This window comes from Saccopteryx bilineata, chromosome 2, assembly GCF_036850765.1.
Source record: "Saccopteryx bilineata isolate mSacBil1 chromosome 2, mSacBil1_pri_phased_curated, whole genome shotgun sequence".
NCBI lineage: Eukaryota > Metazoa > Chordata > Mammalia > Chiroptera > Emballonuridae > Saccopteryx > Saccopteryx bilineata.
Window position 1 is genome coordinate 103,577,935 of NC_089491.1, and position 19,394 is coordinate 103,597,328.

The 19,394-nt window shown below is 41.6% G+C and overlaps 1 protein-coding gene across 1 annotated transcript; it reads right to left on the reverse strand.

Annotated features, from left to right (window-relative positions):
- Nucleotides 1–275: 275 nt before the first annotated feature.
- LOC136322908 (protein FAM240B-like) lies at nt 276–19,134 on the reverse strand. The gene is made up of 3 exons (XM_066254767.1): nt 18,900–19,134; nt 14,589–14,734; nt 276–1,457 (listed from the first exon to the last, which is right to left on the reverse strand). Exons 1-3 carry the CDS (start codon nt 19,023–19,025, stop codon nt 1,364–1,366), a joined length of 366 nt encoding a protein of 121 aa, XP_066110864.1. The 5' UTR covers nt 19,026–19,134; the 3' UTR covers nt 276–1,363.
- Between the last annotated feature and the right edge of the window lie 260 nt (nt 19,135–19,394).

Here is a 19,394-nt window from a genome sequence, read left to right on the forward strand (position 1 = left end):
GCCCTTTGAACACGATCTGGGCCTGAGAGGCAGCTAAGTGAGGGCGACCCAGAATGTGTCTGGACACAGCTGTAGCTGGTTTGTGAGGGCACCAGAAAACTCACCAAGACAGGGAGATAACATAAGGCTCATACCAGTGAGGGCACGACAACCAAGTTTATTAAGCATTATCTTGTTTTCATTGCATATCTCTAAGCATGTTATGAAAAAATAATTCAGTTCATATGAAGAGGAAAAAAATTTAATACCATTTATTTTCAAACCATATTGCTAAATCAATTTTTCTCTTTCTTAAGAATTGTTTTATTTCTGTCAGTGGTTGCATTTTTAAAAAAGATTTTATTTATTGATTTTAGGAGAGAGGGAGAGAGAGAGAGAGAAAGGCAGTGGGGGAGGAGCAGGAAGCATCCTAGTTTGTTGCCTTGACCAGGCAAGCCCAGGGTCTCCAATGGCAACTTCAGCTTTCCAGGTTGATGCTTTATCCACTGTGCTACCACAGGTAAGGAAGTGTTTGCATTTTTGTCTTCACAAAAAGGGGGGACAGGAAGAAAAGATTGCATGACTCTGTTTTCCCAGAAGGTGGATAGAAGCCAGATTCCCATTTAGATCATTGCCCTCAGGAAGCTTAGATAAAACTTTCAGATTTTGGCCCTGGCCAGTTGGCTCAGTGATAGAGCATCCATCTTGTATGTGGAAGTCCCAGGTTTGATTCCCAGTCAGGGCACACAGGAGAAGTGGCCATCTGTTCCTCCCCCCACCCCCTCCCCATTCTTTCTCTTTCTGTCTCTCTCTCTCTTCCCCTCCCATAGCCATGGCTCAATTGGTTTGAGTGCATTGGCTCAGGCACTGAGGAGGGCTCTGTGGAGCCTCTGCCTAAGGTGCTAAAAATAGCTGGGTTGCCAGCATGGCCCCAGATGGGCAGAGCATCTTCCCCAGATGGGCGTTGTCCGGGAAGGGGGCAAGAATCCTCGTCGGGGTGCATGCAGGAGTCTGTCATCTCCCCTCCCCTCACTTAGAAATAAAAAAGACATTCAGGTTTCAAAATGAAAAAAAAAAATGTAGAAATACAGTACACTACATGGATCTTTGAAACTGGGGGAGTGCTAATTCCAAGAGCTTTTTATATTAAATAATCTGAGCTCAGCTCCCATTGGCCACCACCCAGTCCTCCGTGCAGGGAGGAGTGAGTTGGATAATAATGTCCATTAGTATGGGGGAGGTTCGCATGTCACGCCCCTCACAAATGGGAGAGCAAATGGAGAGAGTCCTGCTGAGTAAGTCAACATAATGGGGTGTCAGTTTTATCTCCTAGAAAAGTGCCCTTGGGGTCCCGTTCTCTTTGAAGTGGACTGAAGCAGGGCTTTCAGTCCGCAGGGTGTGGCTGCTTGCCCTTGTCCTCGGGACTGTCCAGCACCCGCTGTCTCTCCTCCAGTCTCTGCATCCACTCCTCCCTGAGCCTGCGGAGGAGAGGGACACAGCTCAGCGCGTTTGCCCCGGGCTGCAGCTCCACTATACCGCCGTCTTTGCTTCAGGATATGCTGAAGAGAAACACACGATCTGAACACATTAGTGAAGGAAACAAATGAATGGACAAATTAGCAAAGTCTATGAATACATACTTTCCCCTTCAAGTTTATTCCTTCCTAAACTGATATGTGGGCTCAATGTAATTTCAGTCAAAATCCCAGCAGGACTGTTTTGCAGAGAGAACAAGCGAATTCTAAACTATCCATGGAAAGGCAAAAGAAATAGATTAGCAAAAACAACTCTGAGGAAGAAAGTTGGAGAACTCACACTCTATGATTTTGAGACTTAGTATAAGGTTACCACTATCAGGACAATGTGATGTTGGCAAAGAAATGGACAAACAGATCAGTGGAATAAAATAGAATCCAGAAATAAACATACAGGTCTTCAGGTTACAACAGTTTCAACATATGATGTTTCAAGTTTACGATGCTTACTCCCATAAAAACGTGAAAAATAGTGATGTGAGCAGTTTGGCTTAAGTGGCGTACTTATGGACTACGTGGGTGAACTAGTTTGGTTGAGCGTGGCAGAGGAATATTCAGTAACACCACGTAGCATGCTTACCTACACCATTCTGGACTGTTAAAAGCACCAGTGTTCCATTTGTGTTGCTTTGGCAATTTGCCTCCTCCCAATGGGTCACTCTCTCCCATCTTGCAATGCCCCTTCCAGTGTGCCAGCCAACCACAGTAATAAAGGTAAGAAATTTTTTTTACACTCATTTTTTTCTGTTACTAGTACAGTATACAGTATATTTATGTCTTTTTCATTTTTCTGTGGCTTAGTTGTGTTTTTATGTTCTAGATTATGATTTTACAACTGTGTTAGGATAGGTAAGTGACTTAGGCTAAGGTGTGTTTCAGTTTACACCAAAATTCAAGTTATGTCACTGTACGTAGGAACAGAACCATGTCATAAACCAAGGACCCCCTGTACGGTCAATTGATGTTGACAAGGGGCAAAGACAACTCATGGAGGAAGGTATATATATATATAAATTGGGCTAAGAAATTATACATTCATATTCAAAAGAAAAGAGAGACTTTTATCTATACCCTACATCTTATACAAAATTAATCATAGATCTAATGTAAAAGGCAAGACTAAGACTTCTAAGATAATATCCACAAAATGATGTCTTCATTATTTCCCTTGGGATAAGGGAAGGAAAATTTGGGACTCAAATTTGCTCTGTTAAGGACACTGTAAAGCGAATAAAATTCAAGCCACAAACAGGAATAAGATATTGTAAATCACATATTTACGGACTTATTTCCAGAATATATAAAACTTTAAACACAATGATAAAAAAATGAACAACTAAATATATAACAGGAAAAAAAATGAGAAGACATTTTAGCAAAGAAGTTCCATGGTGAACAAATAAGCACACAGAAGATGCTCAGCATAATTAGGAAAAAGCAAATTAAAACCTCAGAGAGGTACCACCCACCTCACAGAATGATCAAAACAAACAAACAAAAAAACCAAATAAAACACCAAAAACCCACAAAAAAGAAAAACATAAAAACAAAATGAAAAAAACCTCTCACAACGAAAGCCAAAAACCAGTGTTGGCAAGGATGCTGAACAGGACCGCTCTTATGTTGCTATGGAAACAGAATAGTACAGTCAGTTTGGAAAACAGTTTGGTCATTTCTTATTCATTTAACCTTACATTCACCATATATATGATCCACAAATCTCAATCCTGGGTGTTTACTCAAGAGAAATGTCAACTTATGTTCACACAGAAACCTATATATAAATGTTTGTAGCATTTTTATTTATAGTCACCCCAAAGGTGAAAATAATCTTAATCTCCTTCAGCTGAGGAGTGGATAACCAAATTATGATACATCCATATAGCAGTATTGATACACACAACAAGAATTCATCCCAAATACATTTTGCTAAGTGAAAAAAGCCAGACTCAAAAGACAACATCATGTATAATTCATTTATGACATTCTGGAAAGAGCAAAACTGGAGGGCTGGAGAACAGGCGAGTGGTTGCCGGGGATTGGAAGTTAGCAGAGGGGTTAACCATAAACAAGCAGAATGAGGAAATTTTTCAGAGTGATGGAACGGTTCTATATCTTGATTGTGGTGATTATGTCATTCTGAGCATCCATCAGAACTCACAGAGCTGCACACAAAGAGAAAACCATGCGTGGCGCTCATGAATCACTTACAAAGACAATCTGTAGTCAAATGGGCAGAGGATGGAAATTGGATTTTCCAGAAGAATTCTAGCTATGTCCCAGACATAGAAAAATCTCAAACTTGTTATTAAATTCAGTTTTAAACAGTGAGGTTCTCTTTTCACTCATTAGGTTAATAATGATTAAGTTTCATAACACAGTGTTAGCAACTATGAAAATTGGAATTTCCAAACTCAGGGTGAAAGTTTAAATTAAAGCCACCTCTTTGCAAGACAATGAGGCAATAGCTATCAAACTTTTAAAAAACTCTTATTATTTGACCTAACCTTTTCATTTTTATGATGTGATCTAATAATATTTACTTATATATGCAAAAATATGTGTGTAGTTTTCCTAATTACAACATTGTTTGTGAAGCCAGAAATTGAAAAACAACCTAACTGTCCTTTGATGTGATGGGTTAAATAAATTATTACATCATTATAATGGAAAACATTAAAAAACTGCACATGCTATCTTCTAACATAGACTAAATTTAAAAAGCAAGGGCAGAATAGTGAACATAGTCTGGTCCCATTTTACATAACAATACTGGCTGCATATTTATTTCTTATTCAAACTGGAGTTTTGGGAGAGATCTACATGAAACTGTGGACGGCAGTGTTCTTTGGAAGGCAGGTCCAGGGGGTTCAGGAGGAAGAAACTCACTTCTAAATATTATACCCTTTCCTGATGCTTGAATTTAAAAAATATACATTTATGTTAATTTCTTAAGAATGAAGATAACCAAAATGGAAAGATTGAATAAATGCTTTTATTAGTTTTCTAGGGCTGCCATAACAAAATACCAGATTGGGTGGCTTAAACTAGTGGTCCCCAACCCCCAGGCCGCGGACCGGTACTGGTCCGTGGACCATTTGGTAAATGTCCGCAGAGAAAGAATAAATAACTTACATTATTTCATTTTATTTATATTTAAGTCTGAACGATGTTTTATTTATTTATTTATTTATTTTATTTTTATTTTTTTCCATTTTTCTGAAGCTGGAAACAGGGAGAGACAGTCAGACAGACTCCCGCATGCGCCCGACCGGGATCCACCCGGCATGCCCACCATGGGGCGACGCTCTGCCCACCAGGGGGCAGATGCTCTGCCCCTCCGGGGCATCGCCATGTTGTGACCAGAGCTACTCTAGCGCCTGAGGCAGCGGCCACAGAGCCATCCCCAGCGCCCGGGCCATCTTTGCTCCAATGGAGCCTTGGCTGCGGGAGGGGAAGAGAGAGACAGAGAGGGAAAGCGCGGCGGAGGGGTGGAGAAGCAAATGGGCGCTTCTCCTGTGTGCCCTGGCCGGGAATCGAACCCGGGTCCTCTGCACGCTAGGCCGACGCTCTACCACGATGATGTTTTATTTTTAAAAAATGACCAGATTCCCTCTGTTACATCCGTCTAAGACTCACTCTTGACGCTTGTCTCGGTCACGTGATACATTTATCCGTCCCACCCTAAAGGCCAGTCCGTGAAAATATTTTCTGACATTAAACTGGTCCATGGCCCAAAAAAGGTTGGGGACCACTGGCTTAAACCACAGAAATTCATTTTTTCACAGTCTGGAGACTGGAAGTCCAAGATCAGTATGCCAGTAGGTGTAGTTTCTCCCAACACCTCTCTGTGGCTTCTAGACAGCCCTCCTGCTCACACTCACTGGCCTTTCCTCTATGAGTGTGCCTTCCTGGTGGCTCTTCATGTATTCAATCCCCTCTTTTGATAACGACACCAGTTAGATTGGATTAAGTTCTATCCTAACAGTCTTGTTTCAACTAAATAAGCTCTTTTAAAGGTTTGGTGTTTTTTTTTTTTTTTTTTTTTTGTGTGTGTGTGTGTGTGTGTGTGTGTGTGTGACAGAGTCAGACAGAGGGACAGATAGGGACAGCCAGCCAGGAAGGGAGAGAGATAAGAAGCATCAATTCTTTGTTGCGGTACTCTAGTTGTTCATTGATTGTTTTTCTCATATGTGCCTTAAGGGGGGGGGGGCTATAGCAGACCGAGTGACTCCTTGCTTGAGCCAGTGACGTTGGACTCAAGTTGGTGAGCCTTACTCAAATCAGATAAGCCTGCGCTCAAGCTGGTGACCTTGGGGTCTTGAACCTGGGTCCTCCGCATCCCAATCCAATGCTCTATCCACTGCGCCACCACCTGGTCAGTTAAAGGTTCTATCCCCAAATATTATCACATTCTGAGGTATGGGGAGGTAGAGCTTCAACATATGAGTTGAGGGGGCGTGATTCACTTTCATAACTGCTAAAGTGAAAGAATACATTCTATTACAGGAAAATAAATATACAATAAACTTGTTTAAAAATGGCTTCAACCTTATTTTTTACTCTTATAAACAACTCTACAATAAATGTAATAACACTTAATACTCTTTTCATGTAGCTGTCTATTGTCTTCAGAAAGATTCCCAGAGGTAAATAACTTAGGCATACAAACTCTGAAGGGTGTAGGAATTTATTACCAAACTGGCTCCAGGAAACTTCTTACTTAAAACTTTGCTCATTTATAGGCACCAAAGAATGGCAAGAATCTGGAGGATCAGTGTGTTTGGTGGTGGCTTTGCTTTAGCGAATTAGCAACCAAGGATTGGAAGTTAAAATATTGAATTAGGGACGTGGGAGAATGTTAAAACATCGGTTATCTTCATTCTACCTACACTTAAAATAAAAGTGAATGACATAAACATGGGCTGTTTGAAAGGTGGGGGGGTAAACCATTGAACTGCTGCTCTCTACTGGTGGGCAATTGCCTCACACATAGATCTTTTCACATTTTACTAAGAAGTGGTGATTTATTGAGCTTATACGATCTCCAATTGATATCTACCTATGAGTAGTTTTCATGGTTCAATTTCTTCATTATGGTTATTAACTACTCATTGTACATTTTAATTTTTAACTAACCTCTCCAACCTGGATACTATCTAGGCTTAACAGTTCTTGTCAAGCATCTCTGAAAGATTCTGTAGGCCCTGGCCGGTTGGCTCAGTGGTAGAGCGTTGGCCTGATGTGCAGGAGTCCCAGGTTTGATACCCGGCCAGAGCACACAGGAGAAGCATCCATCTGCTTCTCCACCCCTCCCCCTCTCCTTCCCCTCCTGCAGCCAAGGCTCCATTGGAGCAAAGTTGGCCTGGGCGCTGAGGATGGCTCCATGGCTTCTGCCTCAGGCGCTAGAATGGCTCTGGTTGCAACAGAGCGATGCCCCAGATGGGCAGAGCATCGCCCCCTGGTGGGTGTGCTGGGTGGATCCTGGTTGGGTGCATGTGGGAGTCTGTCTGACTGCCTCCCCATTTCCAGCTTCAGAAAAATACAAAAAAAAAAAAAAAAAGATTCTGTATTACATCTGCCTCCAAAGTACGTACAATTTGTCACTGGGATTTTGTAAAACTCACTAATAAGGGTTTATGTCTCTGTGTTTCATTGAACTTGAGGGACTTCTTAATATAATGTGGTCCCTTCATTATTCAGAGGGGCTCTAACTCTTCTTTGGTGTGGTGGGCATAAAAATATGCCCTTAGAGGTCCTGCTGGGAAGTTCCTTCTTTTGTAAATTTTGTTTGAAATACAGCCCTGCCCATTTGTTGATTATGGTCTATAGCTGCTTTCACAGAACAACGGCTGAGTTGAGTCATTGCCACCTAGACCACATGATCCATAAAATAAAAAATATATACTGCCTTGTTCTTTACAAAAAATGTTTGCTGACCACATACCTGCATTTAAGTAAGTAGTGGAAAACCTTAATAATGTAGATTAAATTTAGACCTGTGCAGTGTCTATAAGTGTTATATTTTAAATAACAACAAAAAACTGTGAAAACATTCTCCCACTCATAGAAAACTATTATCTTTAATGATATGACCTCTTTGTTAAATTGGACAGTAATTAAGCATTTTGTCTGATTTGTCAAATCATGGTTGAATTGCAACTGTAGGTTGGCTATAGATAACAGAGTTTGGCAAAATCAATAGTAGCATACTATGAAAATAAATTGGTGCCTGACCAGGTGGTGGTGCAGTGGATAGAGTGTCAGACTGGGATGTGGAGGACCGGGTTTCGAGACCCCAAAGTCGCCAGCTTGAGCGCGGGCTCATCTGGTTTGAGCAAAAGCTCACCAGCTTGGACCCAAGGTCACTGGCTTGAGCAAGGGGTTACTCGGTCTGCTGAAGGCCCACGGTCAAGGCACATATGAGAAAGCAATCAATGAACAACTAAGGCAGGGGTCTCAAACTCGGGCCTGCGGCCCGCCCACCAATTTTGTGCGGCCCGCAGACTGGCCCGCAGACTAATCCACGAAGTTTGATTAGTCTCTGGGCCGCACAAAATTGGTGGGCGGGCCGCATGCGGCCCGTGGGCCGCGAGTTTGGGACCCCTGAACTAAGGTGTCGCAAGGAAAAACTAATGATTGATGCTTCTCATCTCTCTCTGTTCTTGTCTCTCCCTCTTTCTGTCTCTCTCTCTGTCTTTGTTAAAAAAAAAAAATAAGTTGGCTATATGGAGTTTATAATAAAGAGCATTGGATTTACAAATTATGAGTTACTCATCTTTTATACCAGTAAAATTTATAATAAATGTATGTATGTATATACCATACATTTATGCATTTTTTTCACAGAGCCAGTTATTAAACATTTACCAGCACACCACAACATCCTCATTCTCTCAGGTGCTTTTGCAAATAAATCTTATACTCATATAATCTTGCCTTGCCCTCTGCTTATTGGAGGATCCAGATTAACACATTGGGAATGATGACTTTATTCTAGAAACAAAATTTAAATATCTGGGGTTTATGACACATCTATTCACTATTTATAGCAGCTATTAATTATTATTTATTGCCAGGTGGTGCTGAAGGATTTAGAATCTCCTCTACTCAAGTTCCCTTTATATACTGTTTGATGGCGATTTAGACTGCTGTCCCTTTCTGGTCAGTATTTTTTCACCATTGTGTTGCTTCCACTTATCTTTGGTTGGTGAATATAGGTACCTTTTATTCTGTAGTGAGAAAGGTCAATATGAAGAAGATCATACTTAAAATTTAGTGTACAGACTCGGATACATAGAGGAGCAATATACTTGACATTAAAGCTTAAAAATAACATTAAAAAATTTTTTTTAATTTTAATTTTTTTATTTATTCATTTTAGAAAGGAGAGAGAGAGAGGAGAGAGACAGAGAGAGAAGGGGGGGAGGAGCAGGAAGCATCAACTCCCATATGTGCCTTGACCAGGCAAGCCCAGGGTTTCGAACCGGCGACCTCAGCATTTCCAGGTCGACGCTTTATCCACTGCGCCACCACAGGTCAGGCCTACATTTTTTCTTTATGCCTGGAAACATTGATCTCACTTTTCAAATGGAGACAAATAATGTTTCCTATTGATTGTTTTAGATTTGATTGATTTGTGGAGGAGTTGTAGTTAATATCTAGGAGCACAAATTATCCTTGATAAACATGGGGTCTGACTAGAAGATAAGATGGCGTTCATGAGATTTTTGGATCAGAGTAATAATGTTCTCACGGGAGCCGGTGAAGACAACTTGGGCACATAATTAGTTTTTTCTCTCATGTGCTAGGCACTGTACATATATGTCAGTTTGAGCCCTCTGAGCAGATTTGGAAGAATCACCCACAAAAAAAAAATAAGGGAGGGAACCGAATGGTAAAGTGGTAAGAGAGAGCCTTCAGACGTCCAGACCGTGAGAGGAGAGAGAAGGAAGGAGTGCTTGGGGAGGAAGAGCCCCTACCTCGGCACAGTCCTGAGAGGGCTCGGCCTGGGCTGATGCTGTGTCCTGGACAAAAGTCACCCACCAGAGGAGCCCTGACATGTAAACATTGCCCAGGGCTACTACCTGTGCCTGACCAGTCATTGTCTAGGAGCAGGTGGGGTAAGTGTGGCCTTTGCTCACACGCAATGGCAGGTCCAGAAAGTTGGCAGTTTGGGCTTCCAGTCAGCACTGCACCCCGTGCGAGTTATCTCGAAGGAGGTCTGAGCAGAGCACTTGTGTGGTTACCCAGACAGGTAAAGAAGAGTAGTAAAATAGTCATCCCTGCCGTCAGGAATTGATAGTCTACGGAGTGTTTGGTCTCCCATGTCAGATCTCTGTGCTCCCATCCTAGTCTCTGCACTGGGGTTTCAGTATGAAGGGTCAGGCGGTGCTGCTGCTGCTGCTGCTCCAGTACAGCAACCAGCACGCCTCTGCCGCTGTTTCTCCTCAGGGAGCAGAGACGCACCTGACGTTGGCTTTCTTGTGGCCTGCAGCTCACCGGCTGGGTCCGGTCACAGGGCAGACCGTGTCAGCAGTCAACATCGTCTGGCAGCCTGGGCACACCAATCTCACCAGCTCGACTCACCAGCTACTTTCCTCACTCCAGCAGTTTGATGAAAACTCTAACTTTTTCTCCCTAGTTATTCTTTATAGACTAACTTTTACTGTATAAAAAGTTTGAAATAGAAGTTTCATCTTATGAGTTGGAGGTTGTGAGTTGAATAGTTAGTTACCTGCAGCTGAAAGCATGTTGACTGACCCAGCTGATAAACAGGAATCTGAGCAGAGGTAGCTGAGTAGTCCTGAGTGGAGGCTGGATAAACCTCTCTCCCCACACAAGGGCCCCACCCAACACTGTGAGTTCTGCTAAACTCCAAAGAGGTATTTTGAAGACCAAACTTCTTGCATATAAGCACTGTATGTTTCTCAGTTATGATTACAGGCTGGAAATTTAGACTTGAGTGTCCATATAATTTATCATCCAAACTGAAATATTTTTGAAAATAAAAGGGAGTTGCAATCCATAATTATAATGCAGTGACAGGTATATGCCTGGACTGTCCCAGCAAGCCAGGAGGTTTGGTCATCTCATCCCTGAGCTGCACTTGGCTTTTCTCAGATTGCTTCATCAGCTGCTTGCAAACAGTTTTCAGATTTTCCCACCTAGGTTGTGCTGCCTCTCTCTGTTTGGGCTCAGAGTGCAAGGGTGTCGCACACTTCACTTTGTGATCTCACCTCCAGGACTTCTGCCAGATACATCAGTTTCCAGACTGAATGCGTTCTATGCAGCTCTGGAGTGTTCTCAGTTGGGGAACCCACAGGTTTGTGCTGATGAAACACCTGTTCCATTCCACCCAGCTGTGGCACTAGTCCTTGCGGGGCAGCTCAGCGAAGTGAGAGGAACGTAAGGTGATTAATACTGATTTTGTTCTATCAGCAAAGGGGTTGGTGGAAAATTTTGAGATTTTGTCTCCTACTGTTCACTTAGAATACTTCTTGATTGTATCATGACTTGAGTTTGCCTATATAAATGGAGGGTAGACTAAAAAAAGACACGTGTATTGGGAGCAGGTACTGTGTCCAGTGCAATTTGGGGAGGCATAGTCCACAGGGCTAGAGTAGGGCCCACGGGGTTCATGGCATTCACTGGTTTGCAAGGGTATGCAGCATTTCAAACTGTTTGCTCAGATCAGCAGGATTTAAACAAATATTATTAATTTTGGTTTTGGTTTGAAACTGTTTATATTCTTTTTATGCAGCCTAGTCCATCAGGTGTGTGTGTGTGTGTGTGTGTGTATGTGTGTGTGTGTATGTTTTAACAAAAATTATGACAAAACCACTAAGTTGTCATTCATTGTTTAGCAAATTAGGAAGGTTTTTGGATTTTTCATTCACAGTTTATAAAGGCAATGGTTCTAGTAAGTGAGACTCGAGAACAGAGGAGGAGACATAGCAAACTGCCTCTGCTCTCCACTTCTTAGAGCTTCCTCTGTTTCAAGCAGTACAGCGGCTCTGCTCATATCAGCAAACTTTTATTTGGGGGACATAATGATGAAGCCTTTCAAGATGAACATATTTTAAAGGTTTATTCTTTTTTTTTTTTTGACAGAGACAGAGAGAGAGTCAGAGTCAGAGAGAGGGACAGATAGGAACAGACAGACAGGAAGGGAGAGAGATGAGAAGCATCAATTCTTCATTGTGGCACCTTAGTTGTTCATTGATTGCTTTCTATATGTGCCTTGTGTGTGGGGCTACAGCAGAGCCAGTGACCCCTTGTTCAAGACAGTGACCATGGGGTCATGTCTATGATCCCATGCTCAACCCAGTGATCCTACGCTCACGCTGGTGAGAACTTGCTCAAGCCAGATGAGCCCACACTCAAGCTGGTGACCAAGGGGTTTCCAACCTGGGTCCTCCATGTCCCAGTCTGACACTCTATCCATTGCGTCACCACCTGGTCAGGCTTAAAGGTTTATTCTTTAAGCTATGAAAGGAACAGTAAGTTACCCCAAGCGTCGATGGGGGTCATTTCCGTGGCACATGGGAGCCAGGAGAATTAATGCATTTGTTTTATACACCATTTGCAATTGGTTGCCTTTTCTGTACATTTTCCCCCCTAACTACAAAAAATGGCACAGCATTGTTATAGAAACTATGGACAAAATAGAACACACAAAATCTGTCATCCCACCAATCAAATATCACCACTCTTACTGAGTGTATTTTTTCTAATCTATATATATAGATAGATAGATTTTGTATGTGTGTGTATACATATGTTTTGACAAAAATCAGATCATATTGCAAGTTTAGCTTTTACTGTTGCACCCCAGGACTTTTGGAAAGAAAGATGCAGCACAGGGTTTGTACTGGGATCAGGTTCCAGTGGGCTGTGAACCAGGACTGAGGGGAGGAAGATGACGGAGGAAGACCACACAACTGACCTTCTTTGCTCTCCTGGAATTTCAAGGACTGGACGCTCTAACATGTGGGTCTTCTAGCAGGTGGAAAAGCCTGGTTTTGCTTGCTGGGTGACTAGGAATGTCGCTGGGATGGTGGCAGAGCTCACTTCTGGGTATGGAAAGAGGCTATTTCTCCTCAGGGGCTTAAGAAATGTTTTTATAAGTTAATGTTGATTCAGCATGTGAATTGCCCATGTTTTCAGCGCCACGTGCTTAGAAACACAGATGCATGGTGCCTTGCTGACGAGCAGAACACTCCGCTGCTGCTCACCTGCGAGTGGGCATCTTGGCAAATAGACAGCTGGGCTGGGCTGTTGATATTTGAAGTATAGAAAGCCCAGACAGTCCCTGAAAAACCAAGCTGATCTCTTTGCTCCAAGACTCTGCATATGTGAGGGGAGGTGCTGGCCCTTTTATTCAGAATAATGTTGACACATGTGATACTTGTATTCTCATATAAGTAAATGCTCCCCTCTGAACACAGTGTTTTGACTAGAACAAGTTCATTTGCCAATGAGAAAAAGACCACATTAGCCTTCCCCCCAAATCATAATATGTATCATCTTAGATGTGGGATCTTCCACACACGAATCTGTTGACCTAATCCTAAAATTTAGTATCACCTCATGTGCTGGGGATCACAACAGAGGCAGAGTGAGGAACATATGTTTTAGCTCATCAAATATAAATAACAAAACCTCATTTTTATTATTTATAAAAAATGCTTATCTTTATCTACAAGTCTGTGGGTCTCAGTTGGTATGAATTTGCTTCCAGGGGATATCAGTTAATGTCAGGAGATATTTTTGTTGCCACAGTGGGACAAAGGAGTCCCATAGGCATCTGATGTTTTGAGAGATGCTGCTGAACTTTTTACAAAGCCCAGAATAGCCCCTTCTTTCTCCTTCAACAATGAATTGTCTGGCCCTAAATGTCAGATGTGCTGAGGTTGAGAAACCCTGGTATAGATTGTGGTAAGACTGAATGATAGATGAATTAATCTTGTATTTAATTTTCCATATTTTATGATATTCTGACATCTTAAAAAGCTTGCTGGCCACAGAAATACTGCCACTTTCAGCCCTCGCTTTTTCTCAGAGATAGAGACATGCTTGGCTGCCGGCATCTAAACCAATCCTGCATCTGTGGCTCCAACCATTTCCTTATCTAAGTGTCATACATGAAGCCATGTTTCCCCTGTCCTAAATTACTCCAGGGCCAGGGACCAAGGCAACTAGGGACCACACCTGTAGACTAAAGCCCTCTGGAATTATACAAATTAGCCAGTTCTAAACTGTTGACCCTGTTCTTCCTTGCCATTCCCATGGAAACTCCATTAAAGGCTATGGCTTAGACCAGGGGTCCTCAAACTTTTTACACAGGGGGCCAGTTCACTGTCCCTCAGACCGTTGGAGGGCTGGACTATAAAAAAAAACAACTATGAACAAATCCCTATGCACACTGCACTTCTTATTTTAAAGTAAAAAAACAGAACGGGAACAAATACAATATTTAAAATAAAGAACAAGTAAATTTAAATCAACAAACTGACCAGTATTTCAATGGGAACTATGGGCCTGCTTTTGGCTAATGAGATGGTCAATGTCCGGTTCCATATTTGTCACTGCTAGCCATAACAAGTAATATGACGCACTTCCGGAGTCGTGACATGTGCGTCCCGGTCACTGGAAGTAGTACTGTACGTGAGCGACGGCAGTGCTTTGTGGCGCTGCCACATACAGTACTCTCACTGACCACCAATGAAAGAGGTGCCCCTTCCGGGAGTGCGGTGGGGTGAATAAATGGCCTCAGGGGGCTGCATGCAGCCCGTGAGCAGTAGTTTGGGGACCCCTGGCTTAGACTTTCCTTTTGGTTCTGTCTCCTGATCAAAACCTGGTGCTTCTGCTATGGCTCTGCATGGCATGCGGTGACCCCTATGAGACCTCATTTTCCATTTTTCTTGGCTGCACCAACTTTACCAAACCATAGCCAATATTTGTGTTCTTAGAACAGTGGGTAATGATAATAATTCAGTCTTCCCATTTTCACATTTGGTCTGTTTCTGGGGAAATCTCCTTTTACAACTAGTAAAGAGACAATCCACATACTTTCTCAGGGCGCTCCTTCCGCGGCGATCTTCCTCCAGCTCCCGGTAACGAGTCTGTTTGTTAATTTCTTTTTCCCAGAAGCTTTTGAGCTCATGACAAGTTTCACAGCAAAAGACTTCTCGATGGATGTATTGATTGTTCATCTCCTAAAACAAACAAACAAACAAAAACAAATCCCAGCCCTTCAAATAAAGCCACTCCCATTCTAGAGTGGTGAAAGATGAGTTTGATTCCAGACTCTGCTGTTTACATTCTTTGTGACTGTAGACAAATCCCATTGTCTCTGAGTCTGTTCCCTCAACTGTAGTGAGGATAATAATGATTATGTCAGAAAATATTGTGAAAAAGTTTGAAATGAAACAAAAATTTAAAAGATGTCTAGTAACCCTTCCAGATTATCTGGTTATATAAGGTCCAGCCACTTTTATTGTCTTTGAGCTAGTTTACAACTTTGTAAACTATAGAAAAGATATGGCAGTGCTAATTATTCTTGAACATAGAAATTCAAATAGATTGTCTAGTGGGATGCAATGATATCCCTAGGATGGATCAACCAACTTTTCATGTATTGTATACTTATGAATTCACCTCAGTATTCTTGATTGCCTATACACGTTTTTTAAAATCCTCCTTTGAATCAGTTGTAATAGCTTACTAGTTGTCTTATTAATTATATTAATTAATAAGTTTAATTAAAAACTTGACATATTTATTTTACATTTGTATGGAAGTCGTGATTTTAACATTTAAAAAAGTATCCGTCAACAGTTACTTCACAGTTGCAGGTATGTGTAAAATGGATAGTATATTTAAATAGCAAAATAGGCATTCAACAAATGTTATGCTCGTTCCTTCCTTCCTTACAGAATAACAATAACCTCTATGGTTTTTTGAGCACATAGTATGACATATGCATTTATACACACTGTTGCATGTGATCCTCACCACATCTTGGAGATGGGTGATTTCACACTCACTGGTCTGATGAGAAAACAGAGAATTTGCCTATCACCTTATAACTGGACAGGAAAGGGTTGAAATTTCAACTAGATCCCTCCATCCTCAAAGTAGGTGCTTTTTCCTCTGTAGATTTTTATCAGAAGAAATGCCTATTGTATTTGAAAATGGTCACATTCAAGCCAAACTTGTTTGGCACGTATGTGTTTGTACGCCCTAAAAGTACACATGTTTAACATTCAAAAATGCTCACTTTCCCCCTGAACACTGACCATTTCTCAGCCCCGGCAGGCAGGCAGGTGCAGAGGGCTGCCTGGGGGCGAGCGCTGCTCAGTGGGGAGCTCCGGCCTGGCCAGACATGGGAAAGGACCTCGATGTTCAGCCTCACTGCTGAGTCCCAGAGGCCCACTGACCCGGGTTTCCCAGGGCAACCACAGGGTTGGGGTGGGAAATGACTTTAGAAAAGGACATAAATAACACTTCTTTATTTTTTTACATTTATCACATTGAATAGCAATTCTATATTATAGAATTATAATACTTTGTAATACAGAATAACATACAATATAATGCAGAACATAATTCATAATATAGCATGATTTATAATATAGATATTTTATTCATATTATGTTTATGATAACAGACTGACACTTGCCCCAGAGAGGAGGCAAGACCTTCCTTCTAGGAGGGATGTGCAAATGCTCTGAGGAGAAGCAGCTCCGTGTTCCAGAACTGAGAGGAGATAATAAGTACTCTATAAAGATTAAAAACAAAACACGTCTCTTATTTTTTCTCCTAGACCCATCTCCTAGTTATTTGGCATTCTCTGTAGCCAGGAACATGGCAGAGGGTGTTGGTACGGGGTGGAGATGACGGCAGCCGGTGTGCCGAGAGGAGGGAGAGTCCACGTTTGCCAGGGGTGCCGTGGGTGAGTCTCACTTGCCACGCACAGATACGTGAGAGCCATTGTCCTCTCATTTTGTTCATAAAGAAACAGATTTTTAGGTTGACATATATTTTAAATATATATGGTGTAATTTTATGATGTACTACATGCTGATTTGACAAATGTTCATATTATAATATGATGCTAACGTAGTGATAGTTAGCTCATCTATCACATTATATGATTTATTTTTTGTGGTGAGATAATTAACGTCCAGTCTCTTAGCAAGTTTGATGATTATAACACAGTACTGTGCTTTAGATCTCCAGGACCTATTTATCTACTTGGTTGCAAGTTTTCACCCTTAAGCAACATCTCTCCTATTTCCCCATCCCCTAGCCCCTGAAAACCACCACTTTACTCTGTATTTGCAGGTGCAGCTTTTTAAAGATTCTACCTATAAATAATATCATACAGTAGTATTTGTTTTTTCTGTCTGACTTATTTTATTTATCATAATATCCTCAAAGTTCATCCATGTTGTGGTAAATAGCAGGAATTTCTTCTTCCTCATGGCTTAATAATATTCCTTCCATTTCATATCTATAGCTTGATCTAGGGGTCTTGGTCACTAGATTGGATAGCATCCTTTTAGAAAACAGGAGCTCTGGGGACTCCGCTGAGGATGAGGACCACTAAGATCATAAATATCAATCTCCTAAGGTGATTGGTTCAAAAATTACATTCCAGGCCCTGGCTGGTTAGCTGAGTCTCTTAAGAGTGCCATCTCAAAACGACAAGGTTGCGGGTTCAATCCCTGGTCAGGGCACATATGAGAAGCAACCAAAGAATGTACAACTGAGTGGAAAATGAATGAATGCTTCCCTCTCTTCCTCCCCCCTCTCCCCCTTCTTTCTCTGTCTCTCTAAAAATCAATAAAAATTAAGCCCTGGCCGGATAGCTCAGCTAGAGCTCCCGGGCGTGGAGGTTGCTGGCTGACCCCCAGTCACGGCACATACAAGAGCAGCTCGATGTTCCTGTCTCCGTCTCTCTCAAAAAAACTTTGTTGAATTAATGAATAAACAGATCATGGTAGTACCATTATGGAGAGCATATGTTTTAATTCAGTTATATTTCAGACATAAAGAACTCATTATTTAAACAAATAAACATTAACTTTAGTTTTATTGTCTTCATATACTAATGGGAAAGGTAAAGTTTTAGGTAAATAAAAAGAAATGTTCAAGTTCTAACAATCAATAGATATTCTAAATGGCCAATTATGATTGTTTCTCCTATTTTCTTTGAACAATATTTGGCTTATAGTTATTTCAACCATATTATTATTAACATATTAGTTATTTCTTAAATACATGTTTAAATGACCTTGATTTTATGAGTTTCATCCACTTTGTTTGGAAAGTTTATTTTTTAGAATTTGGCAAAGATCCTTCACTTCAGTTTCCTCATCTGCCAATTGAGGTGTTTGGTTCAGAGGTTCGTGGAGGTTCTCTCCGGTGTCTAGTCATCAAGGAAACCCATCAGCATCAAGGTCAAGGAGGGAGTCTGTGCCTTCAGCGTAAGATGGGCTTTATATTTTAGTAATTTCATTTCCAAATGGGAATGTCTGATTGCCTTTCCCATATGTGAAGGGCAAATATCTGTAACTAGACAGGCTTTTAGCCAGAGGGGACTGCTCTTTGACAAACAGTTCTATGTCACTGCATTCGCCACCCCAGAGACATTTATACCACAATTTATATCTATTGAGAGAATCAGTTTTATCTGAAGTAACTTGTTACTAATTTGGAAAAACCGTGATTCCAATGGCAAGCCTAAAATTTACTTCATCAATTAACTTACAAATAAAGATGATTAGAACTCCCTTTTAATAAACATTGATCTAATAACATTTATTGAACCTTGACTTTATGTGAGGCTTGTGCACTTATGTCTTATAAGGGGTTAGATAATGGTTAATTGTATAAATTGAAACAAAAGAGAACTCCACAGTTTAATTTCTCAAGGCCCAAGTTACTCAGTCAAGTAAACACCCCCAATTAACCTTTAATCCGCCTGATCATCAGCTTTTGAGAAGCCTCCTGGCACCTATAATGAATGTTTCCTTGGAGCTAAGTTATTTATTAATAAACATTAGATATATTCTGTGTTTTAGTTAACCTTAAGAGAGCCTTGTTCACTGGGATCAACACCAATTTCTGTGGTTTTCCCCCCACACTCTTTAACTTGAAATGTATGCATTGTTGACACATAGAAATCAGAGAGGGAAAATCTCTCTTGGCCTGTCTGAATCTGTTCTCAAACTGGTGCAGGGTAGGCTGTCCCAAGTGAGGAGAACACAAGTTCAGGCGGACAACAAAGACACAGGAATAAGGAGCATGTCTTAGTCTCCAGCCCCAGGCGCGAGCTGTTCCCACTCCTGACAACACAAACTCAACAGACTGTACCTTAAAGGTGAATGTGCAGGTGAACCAATGTCCTGCTGGGGTGCAAAGGAGGCAAGTCTCACGGCCCCACTCCTGACTCCTCAGCCTTGATCTGTGGAGGCTACGGGCGATGTCCTGAAGTCTCATGTTGCAGTCCTTTATATGTGGAGTGGAGGACTTACAGAAATCCCTTGGCCTTTCAAGGTCATTTGAATCAAATTAGTAGCAGAATCAGACAATATCTTTCCAGACACATTGCAGCCTTCCCTCATAGTGAGAGATACTCTGAGCATCCTTTGCTACCCCACCCGCCCAGGGCAGCCGAGTTTCTGTTTGGCAGGTCCCAGGAGTGATATGACTTGGCCTGACACAAGAGAGTTGATTTAGAACATGCACTGGATTAGACTGTGCCTTGTTCATCTGAGACTTGTGAAAAGCCACCATCTGCCCCTTGGTGTGCAAAGGGGGCTGGAATGGTGGGACAAGTCACTCTTGGGTGTAACATTACAGGAAGAC